Genomic DNA, 19,468 nt, shown 5'->3' on the forward strand with positions numbered 1-19,468 from the left:
ATCATGGGAAAGAGCTGAGAAAAAGAGCTGGACCTGAGCAGAAGAGGAGCTGAACAATAAAGCTTTTTTGGGGAAAAATAGGGCAACAGCTGAAATCACTGACTCTGAGTTGTGCTTTTAACCTTTGGGGGGAAGCTTGGGGCAAAAGCTGAACTCCCTGAGAAGAGTCTGAGGAAGAAGAGCTGGACTTGAGCAGAAGAGGAGGTGAATATTAAAGATTTTGGGGGAAACATGGGGCAACAGCTGAAAGCACTGAGTTTTTTTTTTTTTTGAAATTATTGAGGAAGACCTGGGTCTAATGGTGAATTCACTAGGGAACATTTGAAAATAAATATTTTGGTACTGAAACCATATGTTTCAGCTGAAAAGAAAGAGATGGCCTTGATACCGAAGGCGCAGTGCGTAAAGCCCCACCTGTCAGCAGGGTAGGAGTTGTGAGAACGCTGTGTTTGGATAGTGCTGTGCAGTCCCACAGCATCTCTTTCTGGGTGTGCCACTTCTGGAGGTGCATCGCCTGGCACAAGCTCTGATTTGCCAGGGCACCCGTGAGCTGAAGGTTTTAAAAGACGGTGCAGCCAGCAGCAGCAGCCTGGAGAAATGAGAGCACCTCTTCCATGGACTGTGGCATCTTGAGCTGGGATGAAGCTGAACGCTTAGAGCTGCAGCTGATCTTGCCACATGAACATCCCATAAAGATCTTGGGACAAGCCTCAGGTCGTGAGCTTGCATATGACGGGGCTCAGGAGGGTGCCGGGGGTGCAAAGGTGACTGTTGGGCGGCGCTGTGTGAAGCCAGCGCCTGTTCGGGGGTGTGGTGCCAGGAGGGAGCAGCTGCTGCTGGGCCCATCCCAGAGCTCTGCCTGCGGCCACCACCAGCCCCATGTGCGGTGGGCTCCGTGCCCGCGGGGTGCTGCTGGCCAGAGCTCACCTGGATGTGGAGCTGGGGCTGCGGCAGGGCCCTGGCAGCCACCAGCCAGGTTTGCCCGGCCACAGGGCAGTGGCACCCTCAGCCTGGCCTGGGGCTGCCTGCAAGATGTGGACCTGCACCCAGGGATGGCATCGCTGCCACAAATCAGCCATGACCCACTCAAGAGACCGCCCATTGTCAGCCTGAGGCCTGTTTATTGGCGTGCGCACGGAGCACCCGTGGTTCGCGCTCCGTCAGAAGCAGAGTTCTGCCCTGGAGGCCGTGTGCTCCTCCCCGGGGCTCCGCAGCTAGCGGGGCGCTGCCTGCTCCGCGCGCTCTTTCTTTCACGGGCTGCAGAAGACGTGGCCTGGGACTGAACGTGCCTCTTCCGTAACACGTGGATCCCTGGGGAATGGCAGGAGAAGCGCTGGGCACAGCCTGGATCGCGCAGAGAAGCGGGAGGGAACGGGCCATACTGTTTCTGAGAACGGGAGGTGGGGCAGAAGAGGAAATCAGACCCCGGGGGTAACGCTCACGTAACTAATGAAGTTAGCTGCGTTCCCCAGGGGACGCGTGGCTCTCGGTGACAAACCCCGCGCGTTTTGGCTGCGCTGTCCTTGATGCCGCATCAGAAAGAGCCTGGCTGCCCCCTGCCCTCTGCTCAGGTGCGCCTTGGGAGGGAAGGCGCCTGCTGGTAGCGGGTCACCGCTCCAGCCCCGTAACAAGCTCTTCTACCTCCAAGTTCAGTGGCATGAGGCAGAACTGCAGCCATGTGACTAAATGGGATGCTCATCCCTAAAACTGTGTACAGCGTACCTGAATCCAGGGCAAGTTGTAAAGGACTTAGATACGTTCTCAGGAAGTCTCCTGGGCTTGCACATTCTCCGGCTCTGCAAAAACGGCTAATTGTCTCTGCCGGGATCAGCAGCTTGGGTGCAAGAGTGTGTGGACTGTCGGTCGCGTCCTCGCTGTCGTCCTTGGGAATAATCATCGTGTGTCAGGGCAGGCGGCACAGGGGATGGCAGGTTGCTGCCATTGCTGTGGGGGGGCAACCGGGGAAGTTTCTTACAGCTCGAGTATCTTGAGCTTACCTCAGCAGGTTTTGGTGTGCAGGCTGCCACTCTGAACAGGAGATTAAGGCACTCTGTGACTGTCCCTTCTGCAGGCTGTGACTCTGTTGTTTCTTGCGGTTGTGTCACAGGAGATGTCACCACTGTCACATACCAGTCTGGGAACAGTCTGGTGGGGATGTTATGTGCTACCACTGCAACTTTAATGTCCTGAAGTAAAGCACTGAGCGGAAAGAGTGAAATCCATCCTTAGAGCAGCAAGGATTTTATATCACAACACATTCAAGTTTCATAAACCATGTGACAACATGGCATCTGCAGGCCTAATGCTATGCTAGAGCACTGTATGCCTGGGGCGTGCAGCAACCCTCCCACCCCGGGCCGTCCACCTTGCAGACCCTCCAGCAGAAGCTGTTTCCAGTTGCACCCTAACAACTGGGCAAGGGTCTCAAGTGGACTGGTTGGATGGGAGGGTAAAAAATGAGCAGAAGAGCAGTAGGGATTTAGTAAACAAATGCAGGAGTGGGATGGTGGTACTGTACTCCGCAGGTACACAAATGGTTACTAAAAAGGGTGTGTAACCATAGCTAATGTTCAGTTTAACCTTAAAGGGAGCATTCTACCACTTCTGTTACCATTTTCTTTTGGAGAAGCTAATGGGCACCGCTTACCTGGGACCTTGATCTTGGAGAGAAGCAAGATCTCGGATGATAAGATGTATTGTGCTGCTGCAAGACTGCCGAGGAACGGGTAGAGTTTTTATGGAATTGCATATTACAAAATAATTTGTGAACACAAAAATAACTTATCAGCTTCCCCTCCTGTAAATGAGCTTTCTCTTCTAGTCCCAGACATTGCAAACAAAGCACATTCTTATTACATTTGATGGAACGTGTCATCTCTTTCTGTCAAATTACTGTTCTGGGGCAGTTATCAGAAGTATGAGGTGGAGCAAGTTTCAGAGGTAAGCTTCGGAAACCACCACACCATTATTCAGGTCTTAGTTCTTACGTTAGGCCAATGTATGGAGGAAGAGGTGGTTACGCATCTGTAGTTGCTGGATTTTGGAAGCCAAGTTTGTACAAAGATGAACTGAAGTTGGATCCCACCAGGAATTTCTTTAACTCACCTCCACTACATGAAGAACATAGCTGGAACAGAGAAGTAGCAGACCTGAGACTGGTTCTCTTGAGTTGTGTTTTGAGGCATATTCAAACAATCTTCTGTGATAACCTTGTTTCAAAAGAAAAACCGGCAGTTTGTCAAACTGCTTATAGTGATAGTTCCAGCAGCATGTGCTGTTTGTTCTGTTTTTGTACTCTCTGCTGCCACAGACAACAGCTTTACAAATTACGCTTTTAGTATTCAGAAGGAATGTTAAAGTATCGTTAACACGGGATTCCCTTCTTCACATATGCAGTGACACAATTCATGTTAGCTCCTAAAACCGCACCAAATCCTGTACCATTTAGTGCAGCTGAAGCCTCCAATTTCTATCAGCATTTGTTTACTCGACAGATGAAGTTACATGTTGGCTGCTCTAGATGCACCACCTGAAGGCCTCAAATGTGGAGCACTTCAGTAGTTTTGTAGGCAGAGTTGGATTCTTGCCTGTGCTTGGCATTGGCACAAACTGATGCAATTTTAAGTACCTGTCTTAATGTATCTCACTCACCAGAAAAAAAACATCTACTTTAAGATGGCTGAGAACGTCATGCTTGTAAGTTGTTTGTAAAAACTGTATCATACTGCAAAAATAAAGTCTTGCTCTCCCTCAGGGTTTCTAATTGTCCTGTCTTATTTCCTTAGGAAGGATTCCTAAGTGATAATTCTCTCTATATGCTCTAACAAAAATGGTGCTTTCTTATTTCATGTGCTATGACAGGGCCTGTACAAATCCCTGCTCCATGCTGCCCATTGTGTCACTCTGTGCACGTGCAGCACAAAGAGCTTTAGCACACGGTATTTGCTCCAACTCTGCAGCAGTTCTGCTGCACCGTACAGCAGTACCGTGCCCTGGGGCACGTCCCGAGCGAAGAGGAAGAAACGAGAGGGGGGAGGCAGCACTTGCCGCGCACCCAGGTCCCCACCACGCACCTGCCACCTCCTCCGCCGCCGCCTCGCCCAGCCGCGCCGTCACCAGCAGCCGGTGCAGGGGGAGCCGGGCCTGTGCTGAGAGGCGTGGGGTCAGGGCAGGGCATGGGCAGGGCGGGGTCGGGGTGGGGCAGGGGGGGGCAGGGCAGGGCGGGGTCGGGGTGGGGCTGGGGTCGGGGGCAGGGCGTGACCAGGGTGGGGCGGGATGGGGCGTGGTCAGAGCAGGGCGTGGTCCCTCCCGCCCCCACCTGCTCCTCGCCGTGCCGCCGCAGCCGCCGCAGCGCCAGGAGGTTCTGCCGCTCCGGGGCCGCGGGCTCCGCCGAGTCCCGCTGGGCCGCCGCCGTGGCCGCGCCGCGGGGCTGGGGCCGGGGCCCCTCAGCGGCCGTCGGGGCCGGTTCTGGGCCCGTGCTAGGCCCGGTCCCCCTGCCCCGCGCCCCCCCCCCCCTCCCCGGTCCCGGCCGGGAGCAGCTCGCTCCCCGTAACGACGGTCTCAGCAGCTGCAGGCCCGGCCGGCGCAGCTCACGAGCAGCAGGCCGAGGCCGAGGCACGGCACCGCCCGGCCGCCTTCCCCCCCTCCGGGTTGAGGCCGCTCCCGGGGGCGCGGTCGTTCTCCCGGCCCCGCGGTTGAACGGCGCCCGCTCGCGCCCAGCCCGTCCCGGCAGCGGCACCCCGCAGCCGCCGGCCCCGCGCAGCGCCCACCCGTGTCGGTGCCCCCCCCGTGGGCGCCCCCTCGGGGCCGGGAGCGGGGCCGGGGGGGCTGCGGCGCTGCCCCCCCGAGCCGCGGGCTGAGGACGCCGAGGGCACAGTGCGTGCGGCAAAGGCGGTCGCGGAGGCACAAAGAGAGCAGCAGAATTCCAGGTAGTGCTTTACCACACAGAGCGTCATTAAATACTTGAAATAACCGCAGCTCCCGCCCAGCTGCCTGCCGGAGCTCTTCGGGCTCGACAGGGGTCTGGTTCGGGTCTGGCTGGGATGGTGCCGAGTGCTCAGCACCTTCCATGGCCGGGCTCCTTGCGAGAAATAAGCTGTTAGGGAGGAGGGTCTGTCTTCTTAAATAAGATTTAGAAAGCATTATGGATTACATTAACCCTCCGCTAATTATTATCATTGTTTACACCAATTAAAATTAGTTGATCTCATCTGGAACCGAATGGCTGACTGCTATGCGAAGTAGGCCCAGAGGAAGATCCCAGCACACACGCTTATTATCAAGTTGATGTTCAGGATGTGTTTCACCAGCGGTTTCTCCTCCAGGGAAGCCATGGGAAGCTCGGGTTTAATTGGCGCCACGTTCTCAGAGTTTTCCGGTCTGCGCTCCATCCCGCAGAGCCACAGAAAGGTCTTCATCAGCTTCGAATTCCTTTTGGTGTCAGTCGTGCCTACAAAGCCAGTAAATAGCGAAGTATAAATCTCACTTACAAACCAAATCCCAGGGATGTATCAGTATGGTCCTGTACAAAGGGTGTGATGCAAAAATGCATCCTCGCTCTTTAACTGAATACACTAGCTACACTGAGGTGTGGGGAACCCTTCAAGGAACATCTGTTTGGGGCTGCAGGATCAATTTCATTCTTCCCAGGAGGTCTGAGCTCAAGTTCTGCTGCTCCCAGCATTCTAGGAAACCGTAACAGGAGAGCACACCTGAAAGCTCGGCTGTAACTGCTTGGTGCCCGTCAGCTTCCTTCTGCACGTGCATGCTCTAGTCCGTTTAGGGTTACTCCACAATACACGTGTGCAAAATGATTTCTCCCAGCTTTGTTGTCGATTAGGACATACGTGACAAAATGCCAGGAAGATTGTGCTCATACACAACAAAAGTGAGATTTCCCAGCATTTAACTTACTCATTAACTAATTGATCTTTTCAATAGCTTTTTATAGATCAGAGGAATACACAGCAAAAGCTGCAGAGCTGCACAAACAGTGTCCCAAGCCTGGCAGTAACAAGTGATGATAATCATTGCTGGAAAGTGCAGAATGAGTTGCTATGCATGTTTGTACCTAATACCGACAAGTACAAGTTTTAAAAAATGTAAATCCTCCTTCACTGATCTGTCAAGAACTCCGCCCAGGGCTCTGGGTTCTCCCTGCTGCTAGAGTCGATCAGAAAACATCACTGAAAAACAGAAATGGAATTTCATGAAAATAATTGTGGTTTTCCTCCACCCTCCCCTTTTTCAATCAGTTCTCCTTGCAGCAGGTGCAAATAGCGCTAATCTTTAGTGCAGGACAGTGGGCATGGCTTCCTGTATCCCATCCAGCTCCTTCTTGATTTCAAGCATATGTAATGCCATCAAGAGATGGAAAAGAAACTAAAACTAAATGTTTGCTCAGGTAAAACTGTCAGGTAAAAACCTTTTAGCATACCCCGAAGATACAAAAATCCAGAGGAAGTAGTTTTAACTTTTCTTGTCTTCAGAGCCTTTACATAACGCGTAGGGTTTTTAATTGTGGATATTACTGAATGTGGTGTTGGAGCACTTACATTTATTATCATTTGAACTATTTTCAGAGGCAATGCTTATATCAATCTGGAGAGCGGGACGCTCAGCTTCACACGCTCCTTTTGCAGCATCAGGAGAAGTGCTGACTGCTAGGTCTTTCTTGACTGGTAGATCCCCGCGTGTGAACCAGGTAAGCCGACTTATCTGATGGCATGAAGAGTGGTGTTAAAGAAAACTGCTTTCATGGTTGTTAAAAGGACTACCTTAGCAGCACAGCAGCCTGGAGAGAGAATACTTTAAAGGGTCAAAATCTGTTCTCCTGCTCTGCTGGAGCAGGTGAACAGCTAAGTGCTCAGCTGCTAGTGACAGAAGCGATGGCTACCATTGGCATGCTGGTTTTAGTTTTGTCTGGAACGTGATAGCTCTCTGAAGGATCACATTCTTCACTTTTTGTTACTGAACAGGAGACATTTCTGCATGGGACCATCACTGGGTGCAGATTGAGAGCAGGCCAGCGAAGGGAGCAAAAGAATGGAAACTGCAGCCAGTGAGGAACGATTCAAAGAACTGGGGTTGTTTAGAGAAGCCAAGACAGATGAGAGACACGACAATTTTCTTCAAATATGTAAAAGATTCATTAAAGAGGAATTTTCTCAGTATCAATGACAGGGCAGACAGGAAAGGATGAGCACAACATGGAAGCTAGAAAGATTCAGGTTGGAGATGAGGAAAAACCTTTACTGAGAAGGGCAGGTAAGCTCTCGAACTGATCATGCACTCCCTGGGCATTCTCCCTCTCTGGGGACTTTGAGAGTAAGTTTGCCAGAGATTTTTCAGAAATGTATCGGGTTAGTTCTGTCTTGAAGCAAGAGGATGCATTGGCTGTATGATTTCTGAAGGTCCCTTCTAGTCCTCCTTTCTGCTATTTATGTTTTTCTGTAGCCTCAGTATATCTATTAAAAATAGTCAAACTGGCACAAACCTGTTCCAGAGGAAGTGTGCTCTCTGCCCTTGATTTCTCTTTTCTGCGAGTAAAAATGGTTCCTCACTAAATTAGTAAGAGAGTTGATAAAGATGACCCAGAAGCTGGAATTTCTTGGAAAATAGAGGGAAAAAGCTAATTTGTCATGGATTAAACACACGTTTGAATTTAAGAACAGCTCTTTAACACCTACTGTTGACCAGTTTCCAGGGTGGGACTCTGGATTTACGGGACCAAAACCTTAAATGACAAGGCAGCAGAGTGCTGGAGCAAAGTAGGGATTGCTGTTACAAGTTATTGCGAGTGTTTTCACAGACATAGAATGAATGGAAACTTCCATTTCCAGATTATTTATCTCCACCTTATTCCCATGGAAGTAACTCGGGGCATTCTGGAAACCATTTAAGAATAATGAAAGAAATCTGAGGGGTTGACGCACCATTTCTTCCGAGGGGGGTTCTGTGAGCATGCTCACGACCAGCACGGTGAGCGTGGAGATGGCAGCCAGGACCATGGAGAAGTAGAGGTAGTGCATGTACCTCACCACGCCCGGCCTGAGGTCCCGCTCCCCGCACTGGGGCTCCGGGTAGACGAAGTCCAGCACCAGTCGGATGACACCCAGCAGCAACCCAATCACCAGGCCCCAGAACGCGCCCTAGGAAGTGAGGGATATTCTTTACTGGAGCAAGAAGCATGAATCCGCCCAGGACCCAGGGCTATACCCGTGCTCGCAGGCTATAAGCTGGCCAGGCTTTCTCCTTGCAGGTTTTTTGGCAGGCTTCCCTCGCCTCCCTTTTCTGCTCCTGCTGTTCGTCTAGGTGTGCTGGAGCCTGGTAATTCTGCTGCGTGGGGACGAGTGGGTCATGCATTTTGGTATGGAGGGGAGGTATAATGTCTTATGCCAAAATACTCTGAAGGGAAATATTCACATCCTAATGGTTGCCTTAACTGTGGGTGCTTACAACTGTTCTCCACCTAAGCAAAAGCCAGTTTGGGAAGGCTTTGCCCTGTACCCAGCATCAATCTTTGCAGAGGAGCTGGAGGCTTTGGATTCCTGCTGCCATTCGGCTCCTTAAGTTCCCAGGACCCCTGATGCAGATCATAGGAGTGCATCTAATAAATGGCTACTGAGGCCCTAACACCCTGCAACCAAGTGACACAGTCATCTCACTACTTCTGAAATGCCAGTGGAGCCTTTGTAAAAACCAGCAGGAATTACTGCTTCCTGCCCCAGGCTGATGGCTCTGCAGAGGTCTGGGTGCCTTTGTTCTGCTATGCACTAGAGGAGGAGGCCGGACTGCAGCCTGGGGCTGTGCTCTGAGCCTCTGTCAGGCCACAGAGGTGACTGCACTGAGCACAGGGGAGTTGTTACCTTTTCATTCGCTCTTTTCCAGAAGCAACCCAGTATAAACACCATTGCCACAGGGGGCTGCAGGTAGGAGCTGATGGACTGGATGTAAATGAAGAGCTGCCCGCCCTGGCCAGCCTGGACCAGTGGGATCCACAGGATGGAGATCACAATGAGCAGCAGCACAAAGACCCTGTGCAAGAAGAAGATGTCATTATTGGTAGCCCAGATTGTTCTTTTCCACTTGCTCAGCTTGCAGGGCTCCTGCTGAGATCTGTAACCACCAGGCCTCTGCTGTTGACCCCCAGCACCCCTGTGCAGAAGGGGGCTCTCGGCCCGTCCTCACCTGTAGTGGATCCCTTGCACCCGCCCTGCCCAGGCTTCCCCAGACACCCTCTCCAGCTGCTTGATTCATGTCTCTGCATGTCTTTGTGCTATGGCATCTTGGTTTGCTCCTGTAGTTTGGTTTGACCTGAGCAAGCTCCTTCCCCCCATCTCTAACAATGCTGTAATGAAGTGGCTGTAATTAAAAATGGTCTGAAATACAGGGGTCATATTCTTTGTTTTTTCCCAGTTTGAAGTAGAGAAATTGATACTGGAGATACTAAATCTCCAGAGGGGCAGCAGGGTGCAAACTGTGCAAAAAGGTCTCTTGAAGGCTCAGGGTCTGACAGAACACGCATGCCCTGGTGCCCCGTACCTGCCAACGATCATGAGTTCCCATTCGGAACAACGAGGCCGGAATTGTTTCCAGAGGTCCATGGTGAAAATGGTGCTGGCACTATTGAAGATGGAAGTCAAGGAGGACATAAGCGCTGCTATCATCACTGACATCATCAGGCCCCGGAGTCCTGGAAACAGAAGTGTCGCCCCCTGAGGACTCCTGAATAACCTCAGCTGCAGGATGACCTTGAGTTCTTTGAACTACAACAGACTTTTAAAAGTATTTTTAACCCCAATTGTAAAATGGCTAGTGGCAGGGAGGCTTTAGCAGTTGATTCTCGTTGTTAAACATCTATTTATCTCTTATCTGAATTTGTAAGAATTAGACCTCTAGACACTGGACTATCACCCATCTCTCTTGTTGCATGCTGTCCCTTGCTGCTGTTTCATCAAGCCCAATGTAACCTCCACTGAAATTATAGTCGCAGGGCATTTTCCTCTCTGGACTTTTCTCACAGATGCCTTTCGGCTGGTGCCCAGCCCACCGGTGCCAGCACAGCTACCGGGCTCCTCACCTACAGGCAGAAGTTCTATGACCAGCTTAGGGTAAGCGATATCAGAACAGCCAGATGGGTTGCCACAGATTTTTCGACAAATTTCCGGGTCTGCACAAGCCACCAGATCTGAAATAAGCAAGGGGGAGTGAGAAGCAGCTCCACAGAGCAGTCACCATCATCAGTTACTGGCAGAGGGAACAGATCTCTCCTGCAGCACTTACCTGGGAAGAGAACCCGGCTGATCATGCCCGGCATTACCATCATAAAGAGGGGCAAAATTTTCAAGTAGGAGGTCATCAGGGAGCCTCCCTTGGCGTGAGAGAGGTTTTTAGCAGCAAGGGACCTCTGAACGATGACCTAAAAATTAAGAAATGCGTTTGGTCTGCTGCTCAGCAGCACTCCTCTCAGGGTAAGACAGAGCCTGAAATGAACAAAACGAGTTAAAAGAACGCTGCAGAAACATCAGAAGGTTGCCCAGGGCTCCACTCCTGCTGGCTCTGATGTTGTCACTAGGGGTGACGGCGGTCAGACCCCTGCAAGGCTGAGAGAAGTAAAAGGCTGAAGTTCAAAAAAACCTCTACAGACAGATTAACACCCTCCACACACACATTTCCCCCCTTTTTACATTAAAGTTATTCACAAAGCTTAGTTGTCCATGTCAGGTTTTGCAGGTTGAGGATTGAAAGCATCAGCTTTTACTGCATTCCCCTAAGAAATAAACAGTCCAGGCTATGCTGCAAACCTTAGGTTTGTAACCAGATTTAAACAACCGAGAGCATGTTCATGAAACCAGCCAAAGGAATAAGCAGTAACCCACCTGATCTGTACACCAGTACCAGAGGGATGGGATGGTCATTCCCACCAAAACCCCCGGCCAGGGAAGGTCGGAGTTAACAGGGTCCCGGAAAATGTGAAAAGCGTCTTCCCTTGGCAAGCCGCAGCTGCTGTTTTCCTTGCGGGTGCTGGGAATGGCATCAAAGTATTTTGTCTGCAAGCCTTCGAGACCGCCAACTTCAACAAAGCCTAAAACAAGTCACAAGAAGCAATTACCATCTTCCATGCTCTGTACTCTACAGCTTGCTGAGGGTGATCCTCCACAGGTCTTCTTTAAAGTCAGAAGCTAGTGACTTTAACACTGGGCTGGGGACAGCATCACGCTGTAAACCTGCTGGCTAGAGAGGATGCTTGCTCATCTCTTAGACTACCTTAGAACACATTTCTTTAGGTATTTTTCATGGAGTACTTGTACACTTTTACCACATAAAGAACTACTGTAAGATTATTTGTGTAAGTTTATATTTCAGCAGGAAAATACATAGGAAGCAGTTCTCAGAACATCAATTAAGTAATCAGCTGTAATGACCCAGCGTGTCTGTGCCATTTGTTAAAGATTCTGTCGCAGTTTTATCAACACGGCCCCAGGGCAACACTCACTGAAGACCATGAGAGTGACGGCGCCGATCAGCATGATGAGGGTTTGCAGCGCGTCTGTGTATATCACCGCGGCCAGGCCACCTGAGAGAAGAGAGAAGCAGCAAGCGGTGGGAAGCGGGAGCTGCTCTGGGCCGGACCCCTCGCGCCTCGGCAGCGTTTTGAGAGCAGGGCAACCCCGGAGCCCTGCCGGGCCGCTGTCACCTGCTGCCGGGCGCTTTGCCCGCGGTGGGCAGGTCAGCCCTTCCTCTGCACGGCACTTTGGCTGAAACTTCTCATGTTTTGAATCGTAATGAATCACCATTTTGGCACTAAAAAGCCAAAGTCCAGTATAAGTACTTCTACGGGAAATACGTGGAAAAGCTCCAAGACAAAGCCCAAGCTGAATAAGGAGGAGGAAGAAAAGCAGGCGTGGGGGGGATCATTACGAGCAACATCACGGGGTGAGCAGTGAGAAAGGAGCAACCTTTATTTGTTTGGGATTTGCTGCTTACTCCGTGCGTGGCTTTGTTCCATTTGGCCACTCTTAAGCCCCAAAAGGGCACCCGAGACTGACAGTGTTTTCCGCATTGCACAGCTTGCTGTTATGTTAGTCCCTCATACCTCCAAAAAGCCCAGAGGAGAAACTGTACTGGGCAAATACCATGAGCATAACTTCCCCGTAAGGAGAACCTGATGTACATCCATGTCTGGCATGGCCTTGCAAGGGGTGTTCATTTACTCTGACCTCATCATTCTCTTTTAACAGGTGAGTTACCGATTGCTCGTTTTGCTGTTCTCCATACTCACGGCAAAGCCAGACAGTATGGGAAGTGCGGGACTCCTACCATGAGCGTGAGGATGCTCTGTGCATTGCATGAACGCACTCAGCTCACTAAGCAGGATCCGTGGTGCTGCGAAACGTTGGCATTAGGATCTGAAACTCAGCCATGTACCTGCAACAGTGTAGACAGCGGTGATTGCCAGCAGGCCCACAACAGCAATGTAGAGGTCCCAGTGCAAGGCTTGCTGAATGAAGAGGGCCCCAGCGTACATATCAACCTAGGGAACAAAGCGGTCAGTGCAGCTGCTGATGGTGTTACCGAGCCCCTCTAGGCTGCCCGAGCCAGGGAGCGGGAGCGCTCGGCCGACTCAGCTGCCTCTTTCCCCTTCTTTGCACATCCCTCTGCAGCCCCAGCTCCGGTGCGTGGGACCAGGCTCCGTCTCGTGTTAGGATGAGTTTAGGATCACTGTTTGTTGTGGGGGGACGCAGTGGGAGCTACCCCAGGAGGAGCCTGCACACGGCTCCTGCATGCAGGTGCCCGGGTGGGCTGAGCTGACCCCTTCCCGCTGCGGAGGAGGCAGCGAGGGGGCAGGAGGGGGCAGGAACCGGAGCCCCCAGGTGCTGAGCTCTCCCCGGTGCCCCAGCGCCTGCCACCAGCCCCAGCACCCTGGGCTGTGCAGTGACTTCCTCGTTGCTGGCAGGGCCCAGCCCGTGGGTGAGGGCAGTGTCCTCGGGGTGCGGTGGGCCCAGCAGCCACCTTGCTCCGCAGCTACACGGAAACGCTGCCTTTTAGGACAGGCAAACCGCAGACCATAGAGTGACAGATGTATAAAAGCATCTGAGCAGTCCCTTTTCTCTATCAGGCATCATGTCATCAGAGAGATGCACCGAAGGGGCGTTTTTTTCTAAAGGAGCAGCCGAGCCTGGCCCCTGGGTGCCCACAGGAACCCCGCGATGCATCACCCCCCAGGGCCGCAGGCAGCATGTGCCAGACAGCTCGGCCCCCCCGGGCCCTGCCTGCACAGGAGAAACACGGGCAGGGACTCTCTGCTTTCACCAGTTCACGCACTGCTGCCCAGTTAATAAACAGCTTGCGAGGTGTTGCGCAAGGGTTGATTCAGTTATTCATTCAAGGCACTACATCAAACAGGAGCAATAAGTCACTGAACTCTTTTCACCTGAATGCATACCGACTCCTACATTCTTATTCATCCTGCACAAAGCAGTGTTTGGTGTCTTTGCAGGAAATGAACATGCAAAGGGAAACTGGGCAAGCAAGCCAGACGCACAAAATCTAACAAGTGCATCCATCAGGTTAACTTTTCAGTGGATTACTGCTCAGGACATTGACATGCAGTTTCCCCCTTACTGTAGCAAGCATTCAAATCCCTCCTGGGACAAAAGCTGTAATTCTTTTCGTGTAGCTTCTTGAAACAACTGTAGACTACCTGAGGTATTTTGAAAATACTCCCATCTCTGATACTACAGGGAAGGGGCAGTCACTGCCTCTCTCGGTCTTGCTGAAGACCTTTCCAAAGTGAGTTGAACTCAGCCTCCTTTCATTTTCTTCCTACTTACTGATATTTTGGTGAAGATATAGATGAACAAGTAGAGAATCGCCAGGAACATCTGAATTCTTTTGCCTCCAAAGCGCTTCTGCAGGTACTCTGGCATAGTAGTGACCTGTGCGGGAGAAACAGGGAGTGAGATACGGGACCCCCCAGCTCCCTGGGAGATGTCGCAGCTCTCCCTTACTGCCGGCAGCCCGAGCACTGTGCGCAGGCAGCAGCTCCTGCCCGGCCCTCGGCCCCTCACACACCGGGCCCCAGGGGCATCGGGTGCTCTGCAGCTGCCTCGCTGCTGTCAGGAGCAACACAGCTGCAGCAGGGAATGGCCAAGCCCAGGAGCCAAGCAGCTGGTGTGAATCCCACAAAGTCATTGATGGACACAACTTCCCATTTACTTACTCCTGCCGCTATATAAATTGGAAGGAATAGCCAGGCCAGCACCAAAACACAAAACATCCCCTGCAAAACAAATGGAAAGGAAGTTCACGGATGCTGGTCAAGGCTGTGATGAAGTGTGGGGAGCACGCACACCCTGGGGACTTGGGGACTTCTCACGGGCCTCAGGCCCCCAGCAGCTGGAGGTGACTCTGAGCTCCTGCAGCAGGACTCTGAGCCTTGGGAGCTGCTCTGCCCTTGTGTGGCAGTTCCTTGGGGCTCAGGCTTCCTGGGGACCTGCCCTTATAGCACAGAGGCAGCTGGAGGGCTGCTGTGCCGTGCCGTGCTGTGCTGTGCTGTGCAATACCATGCCGTGCTGTGCTGTGCCGTGCCACACTCACGTTCCACTCGTAGGCTGTTGCAGCAATTCCTGAGGCAGCTCCTGACCCAGCCAGGCCGATGAAGTGCCCGCTCCCAACATTGCTAGCAAACAGGGATGCGCCCACCTGGAGAGAGATGCGGGAGGTCAGGCGCGGTGCCCTCAGCTGGGCCTGGTGGTGCACGGGGCCGGGAGCGGGGCAGCTCCGTGTCCCAGCGCACAGGCTGGGCGGTGATGCTGTTCCCGCACACCCTGCTGTGGGACATGAATCCTTTTCACCCTCTGCCTCCTTCTTTCGCCTGCGTGCTCAGTGGCTCTGGCACCTTTCTCCAGCTCCTTTCGCCACTTGCAATGTGTCGCTCACTTGGGGGCAAATTTCGGGGCATCCTGCTCCCAAACGGGTGTCCAGTCTCATGGAGGATCAGGGCAGAAGGTGGAGGGCACACCAGGAATGTCGGGCCTCCAGGTTCCTGTATTAGCACCTACTGCCTCACCAGGCCAGCCCAATGAAGCTCCCCACCTAGCAGAGAGCAACACGGAGCTGCGGCCGCAGCAGGGACCACCCCGTTACTGCCAGAGATCTCCAGACAAGGCACGAGGAAGCAGACGGGCTTGGCCAGCCGGGGGGTGGCTGCCGTGGTGCCCGGGGCTGGGGCGGGTGCCCTGCAGCAGCTCCTCTTCCTTGAACATGGAAAAACAACCAAATTGTACCCGGGTCTTTGCAAACCGTGGGGGTTACCTTTTCCTTTCTGTGTGGAGAAATACATTCTGCTTGGACAAAATTGCTTTTTAGTCTCACTGTAACTTAGGGGCTAGCAGTACGATGACAGATATACTTACAGGCCACCAAACCATCTGTCCCCCGGCTAGAAAGTAGCCTTTCACAGTGCTGCGCTGCGTCTTCCACATGGACTGGGAAAGCAGAAAAGCAGAACAAAGGATCATCATTTCAGCTGCTGCCCAGAACAGCACCGAGCACGTGGCCGTATCCCCGGTGGGACAGTGTCCTGTCATCACTCCAGATCCACAAGGAAGCCAATAATTTTGGACAAGAGCTGCGGACATCCCTAGTTATCAGGCTCAGCCAGGAGAAATGCGAGGCACTGCAAGCATTGCTCACTGACTCTTGTTGTTCAGAGATTTCAGAGGTTTTCATGCGGTATCGGGAGTTATGCACCGCATGTGAAGGCAGCAACCATTCATCTCTGCCTTGTGACAGCCAGATTGTGCTTCTGCTATTATAAAAGCCGTGCCAGGAGGATGCCTTAATTGTATATAAAGATTATTTTTAATTTATGGGATCTGCTGTCAGAACCTCACTGCAGACAAGCACGGATGATTTATAGGACAGCAATTCCTTCCCGGATAAACAAAACATTATTAGTAGTAATACTTGGTACTTACACAACCTCTTCCTTACAAGTGTTCTCAAAACCTTTGCAAACACTGGAGCTGAAGAGCCCTCCTGCAGCGCAGTGAGGGCACTTCCCCGGGCTGAAGTGAGGGTAAGGGCCTGTAAACTGCATCCTTCCACTTGTGCAGTTGAATTCAGTGAAGTGTGGCTTGATTCAAGCCAAACTAGAATAATTCAAGGCCCAAACAGCCATATTTTTCAGTATAACAGGGCACATACGAAAACTGTTATATGCTTACCCAGAGCCCAACAGCCAGGACAAACACAAAGTACAGCACGAGGACCGCGATGTCGATGGAGTCCAGCGTCTTCTGGGGAAACACATCCCACTGGGGAGTCACGGACGCTGGGGTGCTGCTGGTGGTCTCCATGGCTTCTGGTGCGGGTGGGCACTTCTTTGTCCTGATGCATATATCTGTTAAAAAACGGGTCGGGCAGTTGGGGGTGGATGTGGGGTGGTGGCAGCAGCGGGGAGGTGCTGGCTGCTTCCTGGGGTGGTTGGTGCTGGCCGGGCTGTGGAGCTGCGGTGCTGCTGATGCCGGAGCTGCGGGGGTGGCTCTTGTGCCTGGCTCTTGTCCCCACTCACTGATCCCTCTTGTCTGCAACGTGCCAGATGGTTCCAGGGTCAGCTCTCTATTAATGTGGGTGAGTTTTTACCCGGCAGAGAAATGGGCACGTTACAGAGAAGTAACTAGCTGAACAGGAAAAATTCAGGCAAGGAGGCTCATTGGGAATCAGTGTCATCCCTTTTCCTTTCCTCCTCCTCCTCTCATCCAGGCTCTACCTTGCTTTGAAAGCAGAACAGGATGTGAATGGCAGCACCAGCAGTGGCACAGAAAGTGAGCCTCTGGCTTGGTGCTGGCCTTTGGTGGTCACGCAGGATCTCTGTGGCCCAGCACCCCCCCGCCCTGCTCGCCCTCCCCTGAGGATATACGGGATTTGCTTTCTCTTACCCTGCTGAGCCGAGGAGACGTCCCCTGGGCAGGGCAGACCCTGCACCCCTGGCCTGGGTTGCGGCACCGTCACCACCAGGACACCGGGCGCCTGCTCATCCTCCTCCTCCCCATGCCTGCAGAGCTGCCCAGCGCCTCTGGCCACTCTTGCACTCGTAAGGTGACACTTATAAGCTCCCCCCACGATAAAGCTGGAAAAGGTGGGGCAAAGGGAGGCGGTGCGCCCTGCCCTGCCCGCCACGCAGAGGGAGCTGTGCGGGTGCTGTGCTGCGGTGCTGCTGGCCGGGGCTGGCGAGAGGGGCGGCCGGACAAGTTCTTCCCCTGAGCGCAGCGCTCAGCGAGCACGGGCAGAGGCATCCGCCCCATCCCTTGGTCCTGGGTTTCACAACCTCCTCTGGCCTCACCTCTTTGTTGATGCATGCAATTGCTGCTTTGAGCAGCAGCCGAGAGCTGCCCTTAACTCGCCCGTAGCCTGAAGAGCCGGCCGGATGCCCCTGGCATCGTGGCACTGCCGTGTACTCCCTGCCAGGTGTGTGAAGGGAACGGATACACAAAACTCACCCGGTGTCCCCGTGCACTGAGGCAATGTTGCCAGTGCACCGGTGATGGAGATGCAGCAGTTTCACTGCTGGGCAGCACTGAAAAGCCCAGGTTCTGCCCTGTGCCACTGCAAACTCGGCCCCAGTGCAGTCTGCATGGATGAGGACCTTGGGGCTCGTGCGTTTATGGCAATAAGGGCAAGAAGCAGTTTTGGGGTGGCAGGCAAGGTCCTGCAGTCCCATCACCCACTGTCCACAGCCGGCAGGTTGTATGCTGAGACATCAGCATCCTACAGCTCACGTCCCAAAGACAGTCCAGAGCCACACTGTGGTCAGCTGAGAGCGGTGCCGGTGCTGGGCTGAGAGCAGGACCCACAGGACCCCACAGAGCCCTTCCTGTGCCCTGCAAAGCGCCCAGGTCCCACTGAATCCCCTGGGAGCACTGGCCTTGCAAGGAGGCAGAGCACGGACTGTCAGACGGTCAGTGGTGCCTTACATCTTTAAGAGGCAAGGTATCTTGGCTGTCGCTGCGCTTTCACTGGCATGCTTAACCTCTAACTTGGAAAAGAGAAACACAGTTTGGTGCGCCCGCCTCAGGAAGCTGCTAACCCCTCTAACACCTCCCACTTTCTCTTTTGCAGCTCTGATATTGCCATTTCTTTTCACTTCCCGTAGCAGGGCCAGGTGCTGCACACCTGCAGTGCAGCCAGCACCAGGAGCTACCTGCGCTCAGTCTCGCACGGGACAGGGCGCACGGACACCTCTGTGCCTTTTCCTCTGCAAGGTGTGCAGCACCGGGGCAGAGCCCTGCGGGCATCTGTCCTGCCCGTCAGTGACAAAGGGACATGCAGGACATGCTCGGGTGAATTCCCGGCACCAAGGTGTGTCTGTGGGTCCCGTTTAAAGCCATGCAGGGTCCCTGACCCAGCGATGAGCTGCAGGGCGAATGCAGTGAGCTCAGCTGCTCTGATTTCTAATTCTAATCCTGCCCAGGCCCAGTGGAAATTTTGCCTGTTTTGTGCATTCAGGTCACAGCTCGGTCTCCCTCGGTTCCTGGCACAAGCGGCAGCGCTTTCCCCGCCAGAGATTGTGAGGAAGGAACATCCGTGGCATAGAAATGCAGCCGCTGAAGCCAGCCTTTATCAATGGTCCCAGGGAGACGCAGCCCACGTGGGTGTCGAGGCACCGTCTGGACTCTACCACTCTAAATGCCGCTGTAATGGGATTTTTTAAAGCTTTTCCAGCTCTATCCACCTTCTAAAGACACCACCGCTCGTCAGGAAGAGAGTCAGCCCCGAAGCCGCCCCAGAGCCACCCAGCACCCAGACCTCCCCGGCACGAGGCAGAAGGCGAACGGGAACTTACTGCGCTCAGCTGGGTCTCATTCTGTTCCCTCGCGCTAGGCACCACCAAGCCTCTGCCAACTGACAGGCAGCTTAAATATTGCCAGAGAATCGGGATTTGCCAGCAGAGCTGTTAACAGTGTCACAAGGAATGAGGAGGAATATTTATAGTCAAACTTAAACTAATTGCCCGAAGTTACTCTTTCGGTCTCTTGCGGCTCTGGCAAGAAGGGCATTATTTCCACTATCAGGGCTCACGGGTCAAATTCCAGAGTGCCACCCCCTGAAGCAATCTGCAGCTAAGGAAGGGACACGTAACAATAAAAAGGTCAGTGCTGGTGTCCTCTCAAGCTGACATCCCAAGACACAGGAGGGAACCCGCAGCTAGTCCTGTGTCTAAGTTAAACAATAATAAAATCGAGCACCCCAAAGCTCAGGGAACCAGAAGCAAAGTAGGAAAAGCTAGTGTCTGTATTTTAGCTCATTGTTTCCCTCTCAGCTCACATGCTGATGGCCGTAACTAAAGGTCTTTGAAACCTGGGACTGGAGATGCTTGAATTTGGTCTGCTAGAATGTGGAAACTCCAGATTTTCCTGAATTGTGCTACAACAATGCAGATCCTCGGAGGCTTCAAGCTGAG

General features: G+C 53.0%; 2 protein-coding genes and 1 long non-coding RNA gene across 3 annotated transcripts; 1 reads left to right on the plus strand and 2 right to left on the minus strand.

Moving 5' to 3' along the window:
- Positions 1 to 1,099: 1,099 nt before the first annotated feature.
- Positions 1,100 to 5,070, minus strand: TEX47 (testis expressed 47). Its single transcript, XM_066977874.1, has 8 exons — positions 4,963 to 5,070; positions 4,319 to 4,567; positions 4,074 to 4,143; positions 3,106 to 3,209; positions 2,648 to 2,712; positions 1,998 to 2,199; positions 1,723 to 1,882; positions 1,100 to 1,387 (listed from the first exon to the last, which is right to left on the minus strand). The coding sequence occupies exons 1-8, from the start codon at positions 5,068 to 5,070 to the stop codon at positions 1,251 to 1,253; spliced, it is 1,095 nt and encodes a 364-aa protein (XP_066833975.1). The 3' UTR covers positions 1,100 to 1,250.
- Positions 5,071 to 5,113: 43 nt separating this feature from the next.
- SLC5A11 (solute carrier family 5 member 11) lies at positions 5,114 to 19,213 on the minus strand. Its single transcript, XM_013196895.3, has 16 exons — positions 18,851 to 19,213; positions 16,233 to 16,408; positions 15,420 to 15,491; positions 14,602 to 14,706; positions 14,225 to 14,284; positions 13,836 to 13,940; positions 12,430 to 12,535; positions 11,498 to 11,578; positions 10,881 to 11,086; positions 10,285 to 10,420; positions 10,082 to 10,189; positions 9,544 to 9,694; positions 8,868 to 9,036; positions 7,935 to 8,150; positions 6,555 to 6,717; positions 5,114 to 5,449 (listed from the first exon to the last, which is right to left on the minus strand). Exons 2-16 carry the CDS (start codon positions 16,362 to 16,364, stop codon positions 5,232 to 5,234), a joined length of 2,028 nt encoding a protein of 675 aa, XP_013052349.3. The 5' UTR covers positions 16,365 to 16,408; positions 18,851 to 19,213; the 3' UTR covers positions 5,114 to 5,231.
- LOC106046056 (uncharacterized) lies at positions 6,576 to 9,388 on the plus strand. The gene is made up of 2 exons (XR_010825160.1): positions 6,576 to 6,703; positions 6,978 to 9,388. It is a non-coding gene; the product is annotated as an uncharacterized lncRNA (long non-coding RNA).
- Positions 19,214 to 19,468: the final 255 nt, after the last annotated feature.

This window comes from Anser cygnoides, chromosome 15 (genome assembly GCF_040182565.1).
Source record: "Anser cygnoides isolate HZ-2024a breed goose chromosome 15, Taihu_goose_T2T_genome, whole genome shotgun sequence".
NCBI lineage: Eukaryota > Metazoa > Chordata > Aves > Anseriformes > Anatidae > Anser > Anser cygnoides.

Excerpts from the sequence above, each read along its gene's own strand:
- TEX47 (XM_066977874.1), bottom strand. The coding sequence starts at position 5,070 with ATGGAAGGTGCTGAGCACTCGGCACCATCCCAGCCAGACCCGAACCAG. Across the intron at positions 2,713-3,105 it reads ATGTTCTTCATGTAGTGGAG|TCTTGCAGCAGCACAATACA; the intron begins GTGAGTTAAAGA and ends GTTCCTCGGCAG. Across the intron at positions 1,883-1,997 it reads GCACACCAAAACCTGCTGAG|GACGACAGCGAGGACGCGAC; the intron begins GTAAGCTCAAGA and ends ATTATTCCCAAG.
- SLC5A11 (XM_013196895.3), bottom strand. The coding sequence starts at position 16,364 with ATGGAGACCACCAGCAGCACCCCAGCGTCCGTGACTCCCCAGTGGGAT. Across the intron at positions 11,087-11,497 it reads CGTCACTCTCATGGTCTTCA|GCTTTGTTGAAGTTGGCGGT; the intron begins GTGAGTGTTGCC and ends GACTTGTTTTAG. Across the intron at positions 6,718-7,934 it reads AACCCCCCTCGGAAGAAATG|ATAAGTCGGCTTACCTGGTT; the intron begins GTGCGTCAACCC and ends TCATGCCATCAG.